Source organism: Aulonocara sp. 'chitande type north' Nkhata Bay, linkage group LG17 (assembly GCF_057382095.1).
Source record: "Aulonocara sp. 'chitande type north' Nkhata Bay isolate Kocher_YH1m ecotype deep benthic linkage group LG17, A_spYH_male_GT1.1, whole genome shotgun sequence".
In the NCBI taxonomy this organism is placed as follows: domain Eukaryota; kingdom Metazoa; phylum Chordata; class Actinopteri; order Cichliformes; family Cichlidae; genus Aulonocara; species Aulonocara sp. 'chitande type north' Nkhata Bay.
The window spans coordinates 18,800,743-18,821,852 of NC_141360.1; the positions used below are offsets into that span (position 1 = coordinate 18,800,743).

General features: G+C 40.8%; 1 protein-coding gene across 1 annotated transcript; it reads right to left on the reverse strand.

Annotated features, from left to right (window-relative positions):
- Window positions 1-9,042: 9,042 nt before the first annotated feature.
- On the reverse strand, window positions 9,043-20,136 carry kcna1b (potassium voltage-gated channel, shaker-related subfamily, member 1b). The gene is made up of 2 exons (XM_086268082.1): window positions 18,138-20,136; window positions 9,043-17,845 (listed from the first exon to the last, which is right to left on the reverse strand). The coding sequence occupies exon 2, from the start codon at window positions 17,673-17,675 to the stop codon at window positions 16,185-16,187; it is 1,491 nt and encodes a 496-aa protein (XP_086124208.1). The 5' UTR covers window positions 17,676-17,845; window positions 18,138-20,136; the 3' UTR covers window positions 9,043-16,184.
- Between the last annotated feature and the right edge of the window lie 974 nt (window positions 20,137-21,110).

Consider the following 21,110-nt stretch of genomic DNA (forward strand, 5'->3'; position numbering starts at 1 on the left):
GGAACATAAGTGTGTAGCATGAAATTGGAGCAGCGCTGCTTGAATTTGTAAAAAGCAACATCAAATCTCAAGAGGGGAGCATAAAAGTCGCTGTTACAGCAAACAGACAGGAAGAGCTGACACACCGTCACAATAAACAGCTCGAGTGTGATAAAGGAAGACAAATATTCACCTAGGATGGAATGAAATAAGGCATAGCCCGGTTAGCACACAGAAACAGACGCAGCATGTTAATGGAGTCATTTAAAGGACTATCAAATCAGGGAATTAATGCTTGTACAACATCACAAAGACATTAAAAGCAATGAGTTATCCTGACATCATGACTCAGTCCACAGGCTGCACTCATGTGTGTCCTCCCAGTGCTGAGAGGGAAACTGAAGCCAGAGTCACTTTTCAGCTCTTCACTTCCTCTGAAGCTTAGCTAAAGCCTAATTTTGATGATCCCCACACCTGTATGGCACACAGACACCCGTTAATCAGAGCTCAGTAGCATCCTACAGTCTGTTAGTACAGTGACCTCACAGCAGCCATATTATTGGCCACATGGTGGCATTAAAAATGCTCCCAAAGGCTCCAACAGCACGGTCCAGATATCCAGTTCAGGTGAAGCTAGCAGCTACAGCCACATGGGTCACCATCCATCTGTCAGTCCATCTGCCCCTAATAATGCAAACTGTAAGCCTTAACTCTTTCCCAATAAAGACACATTTGTCGACCTCCACTGCACCCTTAATCTTGACACCTCAGTTTAAAGTCTAAACAGGTGAGCTATTAAAGCTGCTACGAAATTATCTACAGAGACCAAAACAGTTTTTGTAGCGGGGGGAAGAAGCTCGCCTGACCTGATGGGAAACAGCTCAAAAGGTGGTTGTGAACAGCAGGGCTACAGTCTTGTGAGACTTCAAGTTCCAGACAGACAAGCAGCTGCTGCCCAACCAAGCAGACATGGCTGCGGCTGACGAGGAGCAGAAGACCACAGCTATGATAGATGTGGAAATCCCAGCAGACAGCAACATGAGAAAGAAGGAGCATGAGAAAGCAGACAAGTGCCAACGGCTGAAGGAACAGCTGGAGCAGATGTGGAAGGTAAAGTTGAAGGTAGTGGCAGCAGTAAGAGTAGCTTTAGGCCTGGAGTCCAGCATCAACATCAGAGGTCTCCAGAAGAGTGAAGTCCGAGGAATAGCTATGAGAGCTGAGCCTGAGGAAGGCCCACACCACCCCCCTGTGGGGAACACAGACTCCATCACTGTAACTCATGAGCTGGAGGAAATCTGTTTGTTTACATTCAGTCAGCAGATGATTTCTCTGAAGCTGGCACTTAAAAGCTGCTCTCAGAGGTCTGTTAAATGCAGTCCGGCAGAGATCTGCTCTCTGTCAGGTGAGCTTCCTCCGCTGGCATGCGGACAACACACCTGAATGATTGATATCAAACAAAGCTCTCTAAAGGGGGCTTTTAAATGATGGATGATACAGAGAGAAGCAGACGCTCCATCTCTGAAGTTACAGGGTGCAAAGTGCAAAACCCAACAGCTGATTCAGTCACCTGAGACTGTGTCTTCATGTTACATCTTTAAGGTTTGGATTAGATACTAAGTATCAGTGTTTAAGGTTAGAATATCCAGGAAGCTAATATGTGAATGTTCTCTGAAATTAGGGATGCACAGCTGCATGTGTGTGTGTGTGTGTGTGTGTGTGTGTGTGTGTGTGTGTGTGTGTGTGTGTGTGTGTGTGTGTGTGCGAGCCCACAGTTAAAGCGAACAGTGAAACAAGCCCCAGAGCCGTGTTAGGTAAAGGCTGGGCTGTGGTTAGCATCGGCCTCCACACTCAGTGTTTTGTTCCTTGAGGAAATGTGCAGGCTTGTTTGTAGAGAAGCACAGTAATAAGAGCCAGGCTCACTGTACAGGAGTCCTGAAACAGATCACATGAGTAAATCATCAAAGAACACCTGTATACTGAAAGCTGCTGCATTATTAACTTGTTTCCACTGTGAGAACTTAACAAAATAAATCTTCTACCAACTGCTGTTGGCTCAGCCTCTTCCTCTCCTCTCTGTCCAGCTTGTGGACGAGAACCAGGAACTAAATTTGGACTCTTTGTTCTTTGTGAGTTGCTGACTGTCTTTGAGAGAGTTACTGGCAAGCACCAACAAACCAATCACAAAGCTGCATAAATGCTCTCTGCCTCTTCCTAAGGGAACGTCCATAAGAGAAGAGTCACAGAGTCGCCTTTCTACCATGCAATAACACCCAAAAATCATTTTTATTTCCAGATTTTAATTTAGCTGTGAATAAACACCACGAGGTATTTCATTATCAGCAAGGTCACAAAATGAAACACCGCCTTAAATTTATCCAGCGAAAGTTATTATGCAACCAACCCAAACCCATAAAACTCATTAAACACTCAGTAAAATATATTTATGCTTCCGAGGGTCTCATTCTATTGGAAAGATGCTCATTGTCACTGAGACGTCACCTGTCGGGTTTGGACCTATTATACTGTGTCATCAAAATGAGTTTATTGCCGTTTGAGTCTGACGTCATGAGCCCTTTCCGGTCAAAGACTTTTCTGTTATTATCTAAAATCCACCAAACTCTCAGCTAAAAACTGTTGAAAATCTTTCAGCTCCAGTAAAATGATCTGTGTGGCTGTTCTCTCATCTGTTACCATAAGATGTTAACATCCAGCATCCATAAAAAGAAGATTTATAAAGTACAGCCTCCAGTGTAGCCTGCTCATGTGGCTGATGCTGCTGCTGGCCGACATGTAACTTCATTTCTACATTTCAGGTTGTGGCATAAAGGGTGTCTGGTTACAGTTTACCTATGGCATGGATTTAAAACAGAAGTATAAATCTTGTATTATATGTTAGCTGACAGAGGTACCGTACAGCTATGCTATAACCTTGGACATAAACCCTAATGATGTCTGAAGAGCTGCTAAAGTCGGAGAGTGTATCAAAAAGAATCATTTGATTTCAAAGAGCTTTAATTCTGCAGCTGTTCACTGGTAATGATGGAAACCCGTCCTGTTACAAAGGGCGGATTTTTGAATTTCACAAGGTTTACGGCAGCCAGCATAACAACAGTAGTGACTTCACACATGCTCACAGATGTGCTGTGTGTCCAGGCAGGGAAACATTGAGCACTTGTGATATTTTGTATGTACGTAAAACTGTATATTCAGTGATTGATGTCAAATCTTAGTGCAAGCTTCTATGTGCATCACTTTACAAATAAATCGTGAAATCATGATGATTCCTTTTGATGCACCCTGCATAATGATGTGCTATCTGGTGGCTAGCTACAATGTCTGAGATGATCAACCCACAGCAGGAGGTTGGTCATCATTCTGCTGCTGTGCTGTTTGCAGGGCATTAATAACCACACTGACATGTCGGTTGGGCTGAGAGCAAGTTTGTTTTTAAAGAATTTAAAAGCTATGAGCCTATGGGCTGTCGTTTTTAAAAACCAAGCTGCAGAGACAAACTTGGACATGTCTTCGTGGGAGTCTGTGGAGACTGACTCACTGCTGGAGTCTCTAGTGGACGTTAGAGAAACTGCAGGCCTGGGGCCTTTATTTTTCAGCCCCAGAGGCTAATGTTTGGATGTATCCAAGGATCCGTAACAGTTCAGGATGTCCTTCATCATTAGAGAACATTATCCAGGGTCACCAGAATGTTCTTTATGGCCAAGAACCTCAATCAAACATAAACAATAAGAAAAAGCAGCAGCAGATAGATTATTCCAGGACTCTAACAGAGCTTCATGTGCGATGTAACTAAATCTATCGCTCTCAAACTTTTCTTTTTTCCATTGCTGCATCTCAATTTCTCCTCTTTCCACAAATAGCAGACCTCTCAGTGTTTGGTTGTCTACCTCCTCCTCCTCTGCCCTGCTTCCTTCTCTTTCTCTTTGTTTCTGTAGTGTTTTTTCTCCTCTGGATCTCCCTCTGCATCCACCCACACTAACCTAACATGCACTCTGCCCCAGGCTGCCTCTCTGTCTCCATATATACAGAAATGGCTCTTCTCATTTTCAGCACACACACTAACATTTACTGTATGCCACAGTGGTCTCCAGCATCGGTATGATTCATGCAAACACAAAAAACTCTTATAAAAATGGTGGAGGAATTAGTGTCAGGAAAATCCTCATTATTTACATCCAGTGGAGACATGGAGCAGATGAGTAACTGAGAGATGCTCCACACTGTGTAACAGAATCAGTCCAACATTTATGGGAATATTTGTTTTCCTGATTACAAATCTGGAAAACAACAAACAAAAAAAGAAACCCTACTTCCCCAAATCCAGTCAGCTGTAGGTCAGGTAACTCTCTGACTGAAGAACAGAAAAGAAGGTAAAATAAGAAAAGAAAGAAATGACATGAAAGGCAATGGAAGTGGAAAGGAAGTAAAGGGGAAAGGAAAGAAAAACAAAATTTGAAAGGAAATGGGAAGAAAAAGGAAAGAAAAGGAAAAGACGGGAAGCAAAATGAAAAGACGTGAAAGGCAAACAAGGAACTCAGTGGAAAATGGGGAAGGAAAGGAAGCAATAGAAAACAAAAACAATGGAAAGTTAAAAAAAAAAAAAAGGCCAAGAAGAAAAAAGAGGCACGACAAACAGGAAGAGTATTTGAGCTTAAGGACATGCGTGAGTCACACTGTGAGTCCTGCTGCAGTGCCGGTGACCTTAAAGCTAGAGTCCGTAGCGTTTTACCGTACAGACTCCATACTGTCCTCATGAGAAGTTGCTCTGTGGGCTGCACCGAACAATCTGAGTCACAGAGGAGCTATTCTTACCGAGCTAAGAATACAACTCGCAGCAGCATCTCAAACAGCTCCACACAAACAAATCCTGCACAGCAAACAGCACAGACACCGGCCCTCCACCAGGCCGGCAGCACTCCACACAGGAAAACACTGCATTACTGTCATCTTCATATCTCCAGCGTGTAAAATAAATCCCCTCATGTTTGTCACTTTCCTATCCTTTCTTTTCCTTTCCTGCTCTATTTTCTTTAACATACATTTTCCCTTCTTTCTTATTTCATTTTTCCTATTTAACAGTTTTCTGTTATTCTGTTTTCTGTTTGCTTTCCTATCATGTTGTTTTCTCGCTTAACTTTGATATTTTTTCTTTACTCCCTCTCCTATGCGTTCTCCTTTCCCCGGTTTATTTTCCTTTTAGTTTCCTCCCTTAACTTCCACCACTTTTCCTTCCATGTGAATTTTGTCTTCTACCTTCAACACTCCTTGTCTTGTGTTGTTTTTTTCCTATTTCCTTTCACCGTTCCTGACATTTCTTCATCTTATGTCTTTCTTTTCTTTTGTCAAAGATTGTTTCTTTTATCAGTCTTTGTTCATTGAAAGTTGGTTTTATTTGTTTATACCTTTCGTTTACTTCGACTTATTTTAATTTATTTGACTTTCCACCTACCTTTATTCACTTCCATTATCATTTTTCCTTTTATTAATCTTAATTGGCACAGACAGTACTGAATAAAACAGGTTTTGTAGACTCTAACGAACAAGCTGTCATTAGAGTCTATAAAGCGTTCCGTAGCATGTTTTTGGATAAATGTTTGGGACTTTTTGGTTCACATTTCTATGCTCGTTTTCATCACAGTGGTCTGAGTGTTGATGTGGAGCAGGATCTCTTTTGGACTCTATGAGCTGCTTCATATTAGAGATGGACCGATCCGATATTACGTATCGGTATCGGTCCGATACTGACCTAAATGACTGGATCGGATATCGGAGAAAAATAAAAAATGTAATCCGATCCATTAAATATCACGAAAGCACCTCACAAAACTTGCAACACGCCGTAACTCACCTCAGAACGTTAGCCGGTCGGAGCAGTATGCATCACGTGATAGAGCGGCTGTGGCATGCGGGACCTGTCAGTGGTCTGGATAGCATTTGGAGCTTCGCTAGCAACCCGGCATTTCATCTCCGACAAAGTTATCCCCGAGAGAAGTAAAGCAAGTGTGTAAGTCCATCTCTGAATGTTTGTAAAGCATTCCTGCGTTAAGCTTAACGAGCGACTGCCTCTCGCTCTCCGGCTGCTTAAATGATCAGCTGATCGGCTTTTCTGTCGTGAGTCCATCTTTGTTTTTGGCCCACTTTGCACCAGAAAGAGGAAACCAGCGGCTGAACAACAGCAGCACGTTTAAGCTTGATAAGCTGTTGTTAGAATTTATTTAATATTACTTTCTACACCAGGATCTTTTTCTACAGCTGACGTAACTGTGCAGGGGCGGATCTAGCAAAGTTTAGCCAGGGGGGCCGATAGGGCATTAACAGGGAAAAGGGGGCACAAAGACATACTTTTCTTTCTTATTCTCATTTAAAATGTCTAGCTTTTAATAAATAATTATCTGACACACAAAGTTTTAATTTGATGTAAAATGAATAGAAGTCAATTACTGTATATAGTGACTATTAAGTCTAATATATATACCCTAGTAAGCTATAGTGCTTTTTCCTTTGGGAAGGTACCATCTGTGCAGTCTGCAATTTTGTTGAAGAAAGATGTTGAATCTATTTAATATTTCTTGAAAAATAATTGATTTCTGTGCATTTTTTTTTCACACTGCATCAAATTAAGGTTGATTACGTCGATTAAGCATCATGAGGTGGCGCGTGAGGGGTGGTTCCCTATTTTTTATTTATTTATTTTTGTTGTTGCTGGGAGTTGGAACCCTATTAGTTAGGTTGCTTAATATTTACGCTAAGTACTCTTTAAAATACCAGAATAGGGAGGATGGTGTAGGTCTAAGTTTATTAGATTGATCAGTATTGCTGAACTATGAAATATTTTTTTTGTATACAGGTATAACAAAATAGCTTTAGTGTAGTTGTTGTTTTAAACTTAAGTATGAACTTGCAGACTTGCAAAATGCAGCAAGATATTTTAAAAAACAGTTTTGTTGATTAAAAAACACTATATCGGATTCATATCGGTATCGGCAGATATCCAAATTTATGATATCGGTATCGGTATCGGACATAAAAAAGTGGTATCGTGCCATCTCTACTTCATATGTCAAGCTATTTTAGAGCGGTCACATCTACACGTGCTGCTGCTCTTCTGCAACATTTGTTCCTGGAGTTTGACTTTGCTCGTGTTGATCCTGTGCTCAAGTATAATTGACTCCCAGGCATGAAAAAATGTGCAGAGATATTATATTACACTATTCAAAGTGCTGACACTGAGCTTTCCAAACAGCTTCAAATGAGCCTGTGCTTCTAACATAAGATATGATGAACTTATAAAACACAGCAAATTTGAACATTGTAACTCTACCAACGACAGCAGCAAATGAATTATTACATTTAAAATTGTAAAAAGCTGGTGTATATCACCTGCAATCTGCTATTTTAGAAAGCTCCTTAAAAACAGTACAAGCTGATAAAACATAATCCATCCATCCATTTTCTCATGCCAATGCAGGTCTAGTTCCTGTTGGAGGCAGTCAAAACAGAGACAGACAGATCTCACAGCCACCTCCAGCTCTTCTGGAGGAACATCAATGCATTCCCAAACCAATCCAGAAATAAAGTCCCACCACTGTTCTGCATCTACCCTGCGATCTATTCTCAGTTGGAAATGCTTGTATCACATCACCAGGTGATGTGATGGTCAGATGCCAAAACACCTCAACTGGCTCCTCTTGACGTGAAGGAGTAGCAGCTATACTCCGAGTCTCATCCTAATCACCAAGCTCCTCACCATATCTCTGAGACTAGAGACCAGATACCCTTTGAAGGAAGCTCATTACCACCACGTATATCATGTGAAATTAGCAGTAGAGAAATCAGTAGAGCTGTTGCTCTGTAAGACATTTTGCTTCTACTCGACCACCATCATAGTTTTCATGAGAAATGTAGATAAATGTGTTTATTCAAGTGTCTTTAGGTCATTAACTGTGGCTTTGTGGCATTTACATGAGAAGCTATTAAACTGATTGTAAAAATACATAAACAGGTTGGTCGTCTGCAAAGAAAATTTCACCTTACAGACAAACAGTCCACATGGAGTGCTTTTAAATGAATCACAGGAACTGGTTCATCTTTGAAGATTTATTGAAACTGCTGTTATATGATGATAATCAGAATGGACATATGTCGTTGACTAACCTTGCATAGGTTACAGACTATGCCTCAACAACAAATGACAAACGCTGTGCTCTCCAGTAAGAGCCTTTAAGATTAAAAAAGCAATAAAAGCAGAGTAAAACAGACGTATTGCGATGTTGATGACTGCGGAGTTCAAGGAGGATCTCAGCACCCCAGCAAAGGGGAAACAAGTACGTTTATCATATTATTTTGTAAATGATGACTTTTGCTTGAGACTAAGAGGGAACAGACTTACTTAAGCTAAATGTTAAGCCGAACATAATTCGTCCCAAAGTAACCAGCTGGAAATCTTTTTATGAGTTTCTAAAAAGACAAACAATCATTAGAGTGTTTGTTTAAGCAAAAATATATCTCCACCAGCATAAATTTATGTTAATGTTAAGTTCATGCAGTTCAGTCTTCACTCATCCATGCACCTTCTCTTTACACTGCAGTGCTGACAAAAACCATCAGCACATAATCACATTTTTTCCAAAAATCCTTGAAACACATTTACATACTTTTTATAATTCTGCATCATAAGAATCATTTTCACTTGCGTCATGGCTTTTTAAATATCACAAAAACCTACGGAACATGACATAAGACAGAGTTTCTCAACCCAAAATCTGTTGGGTTAACTGTTGCAAATTGTGATGTACATTTTCTCTTCATTTTGAAGGCTTAACTCACTTTTATGGTCAGAATATAATTTAAAATCAGTTATATATTTGAATTTTCAATGCTGAAAAATGCAATGGTGAACTTTCACAAGGAAGTTTCAATTTATGCCCTCTTCCAGATGATTACAGGCATCAACCCTTCATCAGCTATATAAGGTCATTCACTAAAAGTCATTCAAAGGTCAAGATTAATTATTAATTTTAATGTTGCAAAATTAAAACATAAACTATATTTATTTTTTTCATAACTGCTTCACCTATAATTTTCATTATGTTCTCCTTGAAGTTTCAATTTTAAAGAAAATTCCTTCTTCCATCTTAATTCAGTGGCAATAAAAAGCGTAAATATTGCTGAAAAATTCTCCAGAGATATTCAATTCAGAAAGAATCTTCACCACAAACCCCACAGATGTTGATATTTATCAATAATTAGTAAAGACTCTTAATGTCTGATTTTAATGGAATGGAAACAATCACAGTTGGTAATGTTCCAACAACTGATTTCTTGCTTCCTGCACTCTGTGTTTGCACAACACTTTCTGTAATAACTCAGTCTTAAATACACAGATACGGATATACGATCTCCTCAAGGTGGAGAAACTCTGCAGTGATGGCTTGAGTCAGCAGTCCGAATAATATTTGTAAAAAATCAAACATCCTGTAATGAAAACGCAGATAGAATAAAAATGATTGCGCTGCAGTTCATTTAATGTTGTCATCTGCAAATTAATTAATTAATCAGTTTGCGCATGGCAGCTGGAAGCTTCTTAAATAAATTATGTTTACAGTAGTTATAAAAACTGGACTTTAATTTGAAAGGAAACTTGTTTCTCTTCCTCGCTACTGCATAACCAAATGATAAAGGTTCTAAAAAATAACTACACACTATAAAATCTCTCCAAACACATGAGCTTTAATCTAGAAAATGTTTGTGTACCATCCGTGTGTTTAGCTGCTCTGATGATGATTTGGTCCATTCGGGTGCAGATATGTCTCTAACTCTGGCCTGCGGTAAACAAGTATGAACAAACAGAATTTCAAACCACAAGAAGACGACCGATCACCCTGATGTTGGATGTCATCACAAATTTAAACAGCTGTTAAGAAAAAATATAGACATTTTGAATGTGATCCTTCCTTTAAAAACATGTGGAATTTGTAATTTTGCTCCCTAGAACATACTGCATGTTTAAAACGTAGCACCTTCGTTGCATGCATTAATTTTTCCATCAGACTGAAATGTTAATTAAAGGGATTTTTTTTCTTCGGCAGTTTATAAGACAAGCCTTAAAGGTAAAAGGATGATGACACACAGCCGAGACGCACAATAAACCTTCCTCCTGATGTTCCATCACTCACAGCAGCAATAAATTTAAAGCTTCAGGAAGCACAAGAGTCCCAAATGAAGCTGTGCTCTGTGCCAGAAGTTAATCTTAAAATAAGAATTTTGGAAATCAGTAACTGTGACACAAAATACAAACATTTATGCATCAAGAAAACATATTTTTCTTATCAGTATCGTGTAGCAATAAGACAACTTCTCGACAAAAAGAGATCAAATAATAATTTGAATCTAATTCTAATCATAGGCAGGGCTGAAAATAGATGTTTTTTTTGTTTGTTGAGTGCAAAAGAGAGACTCCAGTTTGCTTGTGATAAAAATGCTGGAGCACGCAAGAAGGCTCTTTTATCACCATGATGTCAAATCAGATCATTAACACGTTTTCTTGTCAGCAACATCTCAGAGTTGCAGGGAGACACTTCTGTAAACGCTTCTTGTAATGTATAATTCTGCACACAACAAGACTTCTCTCAGTTTATCCATAAACAATTATTGTGCTTGTATACATCGTGCTAAGCTGAAACTGTTCATGTGCATGAATAAATTAGAATAATTCTCTCTCACACACAAACACACTTTGTGCACGGATTATTAGTGTGTAATAGCGATTCATTTTTAAATTCATCTTTCAGGTGTAAACTTTTATCTTCATATCATCCCCAGCCTGGAATTTGTCCAAACTGTTTTGGTATGAACGATATTATTGCATGCAAAATTAGACTCATTTTAATTTCTGCATCTTATGGAAAAAGTTACCTGAAAATACCACCATGCATGTTTCAGATTATGTAGTCTTTTTCACATTAATAATAGTTTGTGTTTTCAAGGTTAATAGCCAAGAAAGCATAAATATAATCTTGTGTGTTGCGTTTAACTTCATTTTGTGACTAAGTGCAGACTGATGAGTAAAATATGGCACCACATATACATTTTCCTACAATAATAATTAAAACATGGTGGTTACATAAATAAATAATTAATTGATTAACTTGAACTCTCTGTTTAGTGTTTTTAGTGATTAATGTTGTCGGTCCCAGGTCCAGTCTGCACATGCCCACACAGACTTGAGTGAAAACAGCTGTGTGGGTGGCTGCAGAGGACTCCTCAGGTCACTGCTGCTCTGACTCTGAGGTTCAGCTTCAAATGTAACAGCAGCCTGAAAGTCTGCAGGTGTTTTTATCTGAAGTGAGGTTCAGGATCAAAATCCAGCATTTTTATCCTTGATATTTTCCCACCAGAGAAACCTGATAACATTCATGTTCGTATTTCTGTGAAATAGACATGAGTCAGAATCTCGTTATAGTGACCACAGCAGAGCGGGCCAGCCTTACAAACTGAATAAAAAACACCGGCACAGTACTGGAAAAGTTGTGGCAGTACCTTCTAAAAGTTAAGGAAAGTTCAGGGGCGAGGCTTCCCACGCCAAGAACCTGTGATTGGACAGTTATTAATGACATTTTAAGCCTTGTCTCAAATCACTTCGAGTGAGTTATAAACGCTCCCAGCTGACCAAAAATGAAGCCTGTGTTTCCTCTGATGTCCACATGGTACAGTTGATATTTTATAAGTGTGTGTGTGTGTGTCTGTGTCCTGATCCTTTCCCTCTAGTGTGCCCTCACAGTCATGTTGTTGACTGGATGGATTTTTGGACACTTGGATGCAGTCTAAAACATTTTGTAACACTAAAAGTGATGATTAATAACTTACACCTGTTAATGTCACTAAAAATTGACCGTGTGGAATTAAAGTCAATGTTTTAACAGAAAAAAATATCACAGCAGTCTTCCCTGACACAGGCAGGTTCTCCCCTGTACGAACAGCAGTGCCATTTTGCTGGCGTGCTAAGTGACTAACGCCCATGGTAATGTTCAGACGCTCTGCAGAGGAAACACTGAGGTCAGATCCACCATCATCCACACACAGGCAGAGGCTTTTTTCCTTTCACTCAGGACAAGTAAAAGGCATCACAAACACAGCAGTGACTAGAGGCAGGTGAAGGTGTTACAGATCGATGACAGAAGTATTGTTCTCTGCAATTTTTACTCTTTCCAAGGACTCTGGTCAAATCTCCAGCAGTTTTTGGTCCCCGGCATCAGAAGGTGGCAGTGTTCTGCTGTTCTGTTCAGTTCATAGGCTCCCTAACTTCATCGAGGACGCCCACGCCATGTTTGTATTCACAGATTGCCAATAATTGTTAGATTTTTAAGAAATTTCTCTGAAAGTGAGGTACTTTTTTTGGTGAAACCACAAAATCTGCATTTTGCGCTAAAACCCAGGTACACTTGTAAAATCTAAAAAATGTGACATAATTGAGAAAGAGCTTTGTAATAAATAGAAATCATCACCTGTTTTACATGGCAGTTTTTGTAAAGGCAGGAAATGTATGACTTTAGATTTCAAAGGTGTACCTAACAAAGTGGTCTTTGAGCTGTCACTTTTTTGACTTTTCTTCCAAATTAATTTTAGTTCTTTAAAAAAAGTGAGAATAATGAGCCATAATTAGCACCAGTTATTGATCACATGCTATTTTAAATGTATTTTTCTGTGTCGTTTCTGTGGCTATTTAAAAATGTTTGTTACCTTAATCAGTGTATACAGTTCTGTGCATTTAGCTGGTATAAATAAGAAACTAATTTCATTAGTTTCATGTGTCTGAATAGGTATTTTGCTCCCTTAGCAGCTCATTGAAGTGCCTTCTTTTAGCATTCATGTGAAGAATTAAAGGAAGAACTGATGTTAAGTCATTTAAAGGTTAAGGCAGCAGGAAGAACTTTAGTGGTGCTCGGCTTTTATTCTCGAACGCTCGGAGCTCGAGTGGAGGGTTAAACACCACCTCAGTGTTTGGATGATGGTGGATGAGGGTGCTGTTATAATCCCTCTTTGCTGTGCACAGAGGAGGGTACCTACATCCAACCAAAGCCTATCCAGACTTCAGCAGCAGAGTCCAGACTACTAATTTAAACCTGAAGCTTATGTGCTCTGACATGGGCACAGATCAGATCACAGTCTGTAGGAACCTTCAGACAACATGCGAACTACGACACTATGACAGAGGAACCCTCACCGCAGGGTTTAGCTCTTCGCTGCTCTTTCTCTGCTCATCACACCTCATCACCCGATCACCGATTGCCTCTTTCCTCATATCTATTGTAAGTCACTCTGTCAATCACTCTATAATATCCCTCTTCATACACCTATGCACAGATGTACTGCACCAGCATGAGGGTCACCATCCTCAAACTGTCGGCCTTGGTTTGTGACCGTTTCCTTCATGACTTTCTATTAAATCGAGCTGTTTGACCTTTCTGTCCTGTTCTAATTGAACCAGCTGAGCAGCTCCTGTCCTTCAACAGTCACTCCATCTGAACATCCAACACATCACCTCCATGTTACTTTTCTAATGGGTAATATCTGGAAGGTCTGAGTATCCGTGTGGCATACATACCATCAAACTCCAAATGTACCAAAAATAAGGAAATCTTAAATGATCCATATTTGAACTTTCCTGCACGAATGCTGTGTGTCATCATCCCAGAAAGCTTTTCTTTGTGTGTTTTAGGCCCAGGAATCAGGACTAAATTCTGAACATGTGGGTTCATCTGTGTTTAGTTCCATATGTGCAGGGAGCAGTGCATCTTTATGGCAGGAGAAGCTGCACACAGTAAGCTCTTTGATTTTCTCTTGGAACGGGAGGCACTTCAGTCAATTTTAGAACGAGAAGGGCTTCAAGGCACTAAGACGCTAATTATAGATATATCTACGAAATTTGCTAAATATTACTGCTTTCCTTCTTGGGGTCATAAATCACATGAAATGATCCCATGCACTCCAAGATCAAAGCTTTAAACAAATGAAAACGGAGGATGGAATTTATGAGATCTTTTTTTTTAGAGATCATCAGCTATATCTCATTTTTTTTCTTAATTTGTTTTTCTTTTCTTCTTTTTTAGGAGATTTGTTCCCTCCGACAGTTTAGCTCCATCATGCACCAAATTCTGTCTTTAGCGCGACAATAATGAGAACACACATCATCATCATCGTCATCCTCCACCTCCCCAGGTCCCTCCCAACTGCAAGCAATTTAATACTGACGTCATGCATTGAATATACGTAGCTATACCATAGCTAATTAGGCCATAATGCTTTAGTATTTTGACATGCCATAATCTTCAAAAGAAGAAGAGTTCCTGTTCCCTTAAACATTCAACACTTAAATGCTCTGAAACAACTGAAATGATAAGAATAAGCAGCCAGTGCACTTTTGGTGAAAACAAATGAGAGAAAAAATCCAGGAGCGGGAGATGGAGCTCGACGCACAGAAGAATGTAGAAATAAAATGAGGTAACGTCTTGTGCATGCCGATATAAGAGAGAAGAGAGTCTCCACATGCTTCTATATAAAGGAGTGTTGCATGGCATCATACAGGGAACCTCCAGCCGACCCATAGCAGCAGCAGCGATGCACGTAATCCTTCACAAGGCTCGGCACGCTTCCTGTTTATCTCTGATAAGGTGCCTGAAAAGCCGGGGTCTACATCCGGCGTCGCATTTTCCAAACTTTCCCTGGATGTGCCGCAGAAAGACACACCTGAAATAATCCACGCAGAAAGCGTTTCTTCAGGGAGGAAATCGTTCTTCGAATCTCAGTTGGGCTTTAATTATTTTTTTCTGTTCCTTTTTTTTCCTGAAAGTTCGGTCTGTTGCACAAAACTTGGCAGGTGTCGGGAAGACATTTGATTCATTATTGTACAATTAGTCATTTCTACTATTAAATTCACAATATATGCCTTGCATATATGTCATTGTCTTAGCTTGCTTTTGATAGTTTCTGAATCTTTTCTGTTACTTTTAAACCTACATTTGATCCATTTTTTTCTGTGGCGTAATATCTCTTTGTCAAACAGTGCAGCACAGATAAAAGTTGTATTGCTTTGCTCTAAAGTTTTTCTTTTAATTCATCCTAAATTAAATCGTAATTATGAAAGGATTCTAAGAAGATATTACCGTAATAACTCTGATAAAGGTGCACTCCATCAGGTGAGTGTTTCCCTTCTAAAAGGATGCGTTTTCTTTTTACACTGAGTTGGAAGAATGGTTAAAAGTGATATAAAACAGGAATACTTTTCCATCTCTAGTTTGGGACAAAACACTGCATTTCCCAGGATGCAATGTGGGTATCTGTTTTACAGCCTTTTTATATCTTTAAAATTCACAGGTCCAGTTTTTACCACAAAATTTAGTGTAGATAAACTGACAAGTTGAGACATTTAAACTAACTTCTGAGACTGTATATAAAAGATGGATGTAGCCAGTGTGACGATGGCACGCTTTGTTTTGTGAAGCCTCGTTTGAAGCCAGTTTGGAATCTGAACATGAAGCATGAGATCTGGGATGAATGAGGAACCGAGGGACATGCTCAGACAGTCACGAGGAAGCTCTGTTCTAGCTCCGCCCCTCTTTTATCGTCCCATATGACTCGAACAGGACCGTAATTTCCAAAGTGTTTTAATCAGTAAGACGTGAAACTAGCAACTGAGAGCATAAACTCATCAGGAAAATATTGCTGAACTGAGAAGTCAGGTAAGCAGTAGGCTCATTTTCTCATAGACTTCTCAAAGAGGGGTCATCCGCTGCAGAAGAAGGAATGTAGGTTTAAGCCACCTCAGCACTAGCTTCACTCTTTATACCTTTCATCCATATTTTTATATACAGTCTATGGAAATCCTTGACCAAAAGTAAAATTAGCAAAGCTTCCATTTAATGTTTAGACCATTAGAAAATCGAAGGGTGCAAGTTACTAAACTTTGTCAATAATTTCTCAAATGTTTCCCCGAACCTGCAGATTTTTGTACTATTGCCAAACAAATGTTTTTCTCTTTTTTTTTTCTTTTTTTTTAATAATTTGACCACATGTGCATTAAAGTCTCCACAAATGTCTGAATGAATCAATGCAAAGATGAGAATAAAATGCACCAATGGATATAAAGCATCCAGATATTTCTACAATATTTACAGCGGTGGTCGCATGCCGCCTCACACGTCAGTGAGCAGCTTGCCCTTGTTAACACAGTTCTGGCTGGGAGCTGTGCAGTTGGCAGTCCTAAGGTTAGCTTCCCTGAAGTTGTCAATGCTGTTGTTTAAGTCCTCGTCTATCTCCATGTACTCCGACTTGCTGACCACTGAGGAGCTGCGGCGACTCGAGTTGGTGTCTGACGCCAAGTTCTGGTTGCTGACGTTGAGCAGCTGGGCCTGCTCCTCACCCTCCGTCTCCCGGTGGTAAAAGTAGTTGAAGTTGGACACGATGACTGGCACCGGCAGCGCGATGGTTAACACTCCGGCTATGGCGCAAAGCGAGCCGACAATCTTCCCTCCGATGGTCACAGGGTACATGTCCCCATAGCCGACTGTTGTCATCGACACCACAGCCCACCAAAAAGCATCTGGGATGCTGGAGAAGAACGAGTCCTTCTCCTCAGCCTCCGCAAAGTAGACAGCGCTGGAAAACAAAATCACGCCAATGAAAAGGAAGAAAATGAGCAAGCCCAGCTCCCGCATGCTGGCCTTTAGAGTTTGCCCCAGAATTTGGAGTCCCTTGGAGTGTCGGGACAATTTAAAGATCCTGAACACCCTCACCAGACGGATTACCCTGAGAATGGCTAAAGATGTGGCCTGCTCCCCACCACCCTTACCCTCCCTGTTTTCTTGGTCGTCGGCCAGCTCTGTGCCAAGAGTGATGAAATACGGGATTATAGCCACAATATCGATAGAGTTCATCATGTTTTTGAAGAACGCTGCCTTGCTGGGGCAGGCAAAGAACCGAACTATCAACTCAAAGGAAAACCAGATGATGCAGAGCGTCTCCACCACAAAGAAAGGGTCTGTGAGGACGCTTGCTTTGTAGTACATGGTGGTGTTGCCGACCATGCGAATCCGGTCGTTGGGATCCTCCTTCAGCTCTGGTAATGTCTCCAAGCAAAAAATTACTATTGAAATAAGAATGACCATCACCGAGACAATGGCGATACCCCGAGCTGGCCCCGAGCTCTCTGGGTGCTCGAAGAGGAGCCAGATCTGCCGCTGGAACTCGTTCTCAGGCAAAGGTCGCTCTTCCTCCCGAATAAACCCCTCATCCTCCCGAAACTTCTCCATTGCCTCAGCACCGAGTTCATAAAACTTTATCTCCTCTGAGAACATATCCAGCGGCACGTTGACCGGCCTCCTCAGCCGTCCTCCTGACTGGTAATAGTACAAGATGGCGTCAAAACTCGGGCGATTCCGGTCAAAGAAGTACTCGTTTCGAAGGGGGTCAAAGTAGCGCATCCTCTTCTTAGGGTTCCCCAGTAGGGTTTCCGGGAACTGGGCGAGGGTTTTCAGCTGGGTCTCGAAGCGCAGCCCTGAGATGTTGATAACCACCCGCTCACAGCAGTCATGGTTGTCGTGGTCATCATCAGGCGGGTAGGGGTCCTGCGGGTGACCCGGCAGGGTGGAAGTCTCGTCCATGTTTTCTGTGGACACCACAGTCATCCTTCCTGGCGGGTGGAGGAGAGAAAGAGGAAGTTTAGGTGTAGAGGAGAGAAGGAGGCGGTAGGCTGGAGTGGAGAAGCTCCTACTGCGGCCAGGAGCTGTGGAGAACCTCCCTCTCCATCATCATCATCATCCTCAGCACTATCGCCATCACATCTCTTTTTTCTCACCTGAAAGATAGAAAAAATGACATGCCGTCACTCAAACATGGTTTTATTTCACCACAGACATGTTTCATTGGCTGGAGAGCTTCCTGTTGTTGAGAGGGAAGAAAAAAAAATCCTGCAGCACCTCCAGAAGCCGCGCTGCATCTGCTGTAATTTTACCGCATACATCAGTACTCGAGTTTGCAGCCCCACTGCGCACATCACTCAACCTTCAGCCACGAAAAGCTTTTCACCTTCACACCAGCACACAGTTTCAACCCGAATCCAAGTGATGAAGATGACACATAAAACCCACCTGAGCAGAGCTGGAGAGCAGCAGATGGAGATCCTGTGCACCTTCCCCAGCCACCCGCCACAACCTGGGGTTTAATATCGCTTTACAGTAGCTCTGAAATATTAATAGACTATGTTGTCTTGGTCAACATCCGTATCCTCTTGGTGTAGGTTTTCAGCGTCGATTGGAGAAGCCCGCAGAGAGAGGAGGAGGAGGAGAAAGAAGAGAAGGAGTAGGCTTCAGACAGCAAAAATCCTGACTGACAATTTCTTAAAATCATGCTGGAAAAAAGATAGAACTCCCAAGAAGAGCTGGCTCTCAGTCTGAAGGGGAGGACTGGGAGGACTTGGCACTGCAGCAGCATCCGCACTCAGAGACTCGTGATTTTCTCTGCGGTAAAAACGGTTAAAAAAAAAATCCGAGGCTTTGAAGGAAAACCGGCTCAGGAGAGAGTCCGCGTCCGGGAATTTGGAAGCATATTGCAGGATTTCATGAGGAGAAAGACAGAGAGAGGGAGAGGGAGAAAATAAGTGAGCGACAGAGGGAGGGAGGGGAGTGAGGAAGAGGAGGAGGGGGGGTTCGACGCAGTGCAGACAGACTGTAAAAGCCAGCAGGTGCTCCGGTACTGAATGTGCGCACAAACAGCGGAGAGTCGTGCAGCAGGTCGAGCTGAGCTGCTCGGCCCCTGTCCGTCAAGTTCCGCTAAAATCCACATGAAGGATCCGCGGACACGCGCCCCACAACGGCAGGAACGAGAGCGAAAGAAGCGCACTGCATCATGGGTTATGTAACCAGTTCGACGTGTTTGTGCTGCAGGTGTCTCACAGCGAGCAGGTCTCAGGTTTGACTGCAGGAATCTGCAGAGGATCAAACTGGCCTCTGTAATTGGCTGCTGAGCAGTTTGCGACAGTCAGACCTGCATGCTGGTGTAAATACCTCCGTGTTGCTATGGAGACAGAGAAAAATCAGCAGACTTCATCTGCTCTGACTGTGTAACAGAGAAAAATCAAGAATAAAAAAAAACAACTTTATTTAAACACGCAGAGAGCCTCATACATGAGAAGAAATATAATTATCACCATCAGGTATGGAAGCTCATTAATGCCAAGAAAAGAAACTCACCAACAAAGTGGAATGAATTACAAAAACAAAATCCAGGGGGGAAAAAAGTAAAAGCATCCTGAATTTTATTTCAAAGATCGAAAATACAAAAGAATTTATTCATCATATATTTACAGTCAACATCTAAATTACTTGAAACAAACTGTTCTGGCAGCTAAAATGACAGAGACCCTCAAAAATATTTAGCTTACAGAAAACAATGGAAAACTTGCCAATGATCAACTTAAAGGCTATTGTGTTAAAAACTAAGAGTCAGATTAATAAAATAATTTGACTATTAAAATATGTTAACCCTCTGGGGTCGCTGGGTCGCCGTCAAAATCACATGACCAATTTAAGACGACACAGCTACAAGATGCAGTAAGTCAGAGTCTCCATTTCAACTTGGGTCGAAAGTGCAGACTTCAAACTACATACCAGTTTTTGAATTGTGTCGATGGGCCACGTAAAACCAGAGTTGTGATAAAAAAATACACACGATGTGTAAACAGTGGCGTTTACAGCGGGAAGGACTGTAAAAACGGCGTTTTCTACAGACAGCGCTAGCAAACACTCTCCGCTTGCGAGTGAAAAGAAAAAAGAAAAAACACCCCTTCCCTGTTGGTGTTAGATTTTACCATGTCAGTCAATCAAAAAAATGATATGGCAAACATGTGACATTTGGTTGTTTAGGGAGAAGGGGAAGTTTTTAGGAGTGACACCCGCGACAGAAAGCAGGCGAGCGAAAGACAGAGAGAGCTAGTATTCATATGTGAGACATTAGTGACGTTTAGCATGTTTGGAGGCTATAGTTAGTTTGTTGTGTAGTTATTGTTTTGTATTGTGTGTCAGTTAGACTGCTGAATTTCATATTTGCTCTAAAAAAGCCGTGAAAAGGCAGATTCCAGTGTAAACGCTGTTCCCACATGGAAAACTGGACTGATGCACCTCCTGCTGTCAGACCTGCAGGGTTTAGGCCTGTGGTGTTCTCCTCTGTCTTATACTGAACACAAACTACATTTTTTGGACTGGCACAAATAATTTGTGTGCCATCTTATTTGATGCAGCACACCTGATTGTTCTGTAAATAGATTTAAATGGTTATATAAAAAATGCCTGAGGCCTTGGCTGCATTTTTAGGTAAATAGTACCATATAACTTTGTTGTTTGCAAAACTTGTGCATAATTTTTAGAAATGTACAATTTCTATTTGCATTTCAAGTTATGAAAATGATTCGTTAAACATATTTGTAGATTTTACAGTAAAAAATGTAACTGTTTTCTACTCAGATTTTGAATTTTTTGTCTGAATTTAGATCAACTGTGCTAATATAGTATGCCAAAATGAAAAAATAACTAAAATTTCAGATATTTGAGGTTGTGCTGAAAATAATGATACCAAACAAGGCAAGAAAAACATATTTTAAAGGTGAAATATGGAGGTAAAATAGTCAATAACGGCCAATTATACCCTGAGACCCCAGAGGGTTAATGACTCATACAAATATATGAGTAATTGTTTTTTTAAAGTAAACTTTAAACTACATATGCTGTTTCGAGGATTTCATTTTAGTGCAATTTTGCATGTTTTTGTTGTTTTTGTTTTTTACAGCGCATTGTGTTCTGCAACCTGATTGGCTGTAGACCATTGTCAATCAATCTCATACCGTGTCTCCTGTACAGTACAGAATGTGTTCAGCTTGTCAAATTTACATAAATCTTAAATCACTAGCAGTATGACTCTAAAGTACTGTACTGTATGTTTGTAAGTTTTCTCCCCAACAAACACAACAATGTCAACGGAACGTTTTGCACCGTTAAAGGCGCCAGTGGGTGACTTTGGTTTCAATCTATAATACTGGACTTATTTTTCTACAAAGATTTGAACTTTGA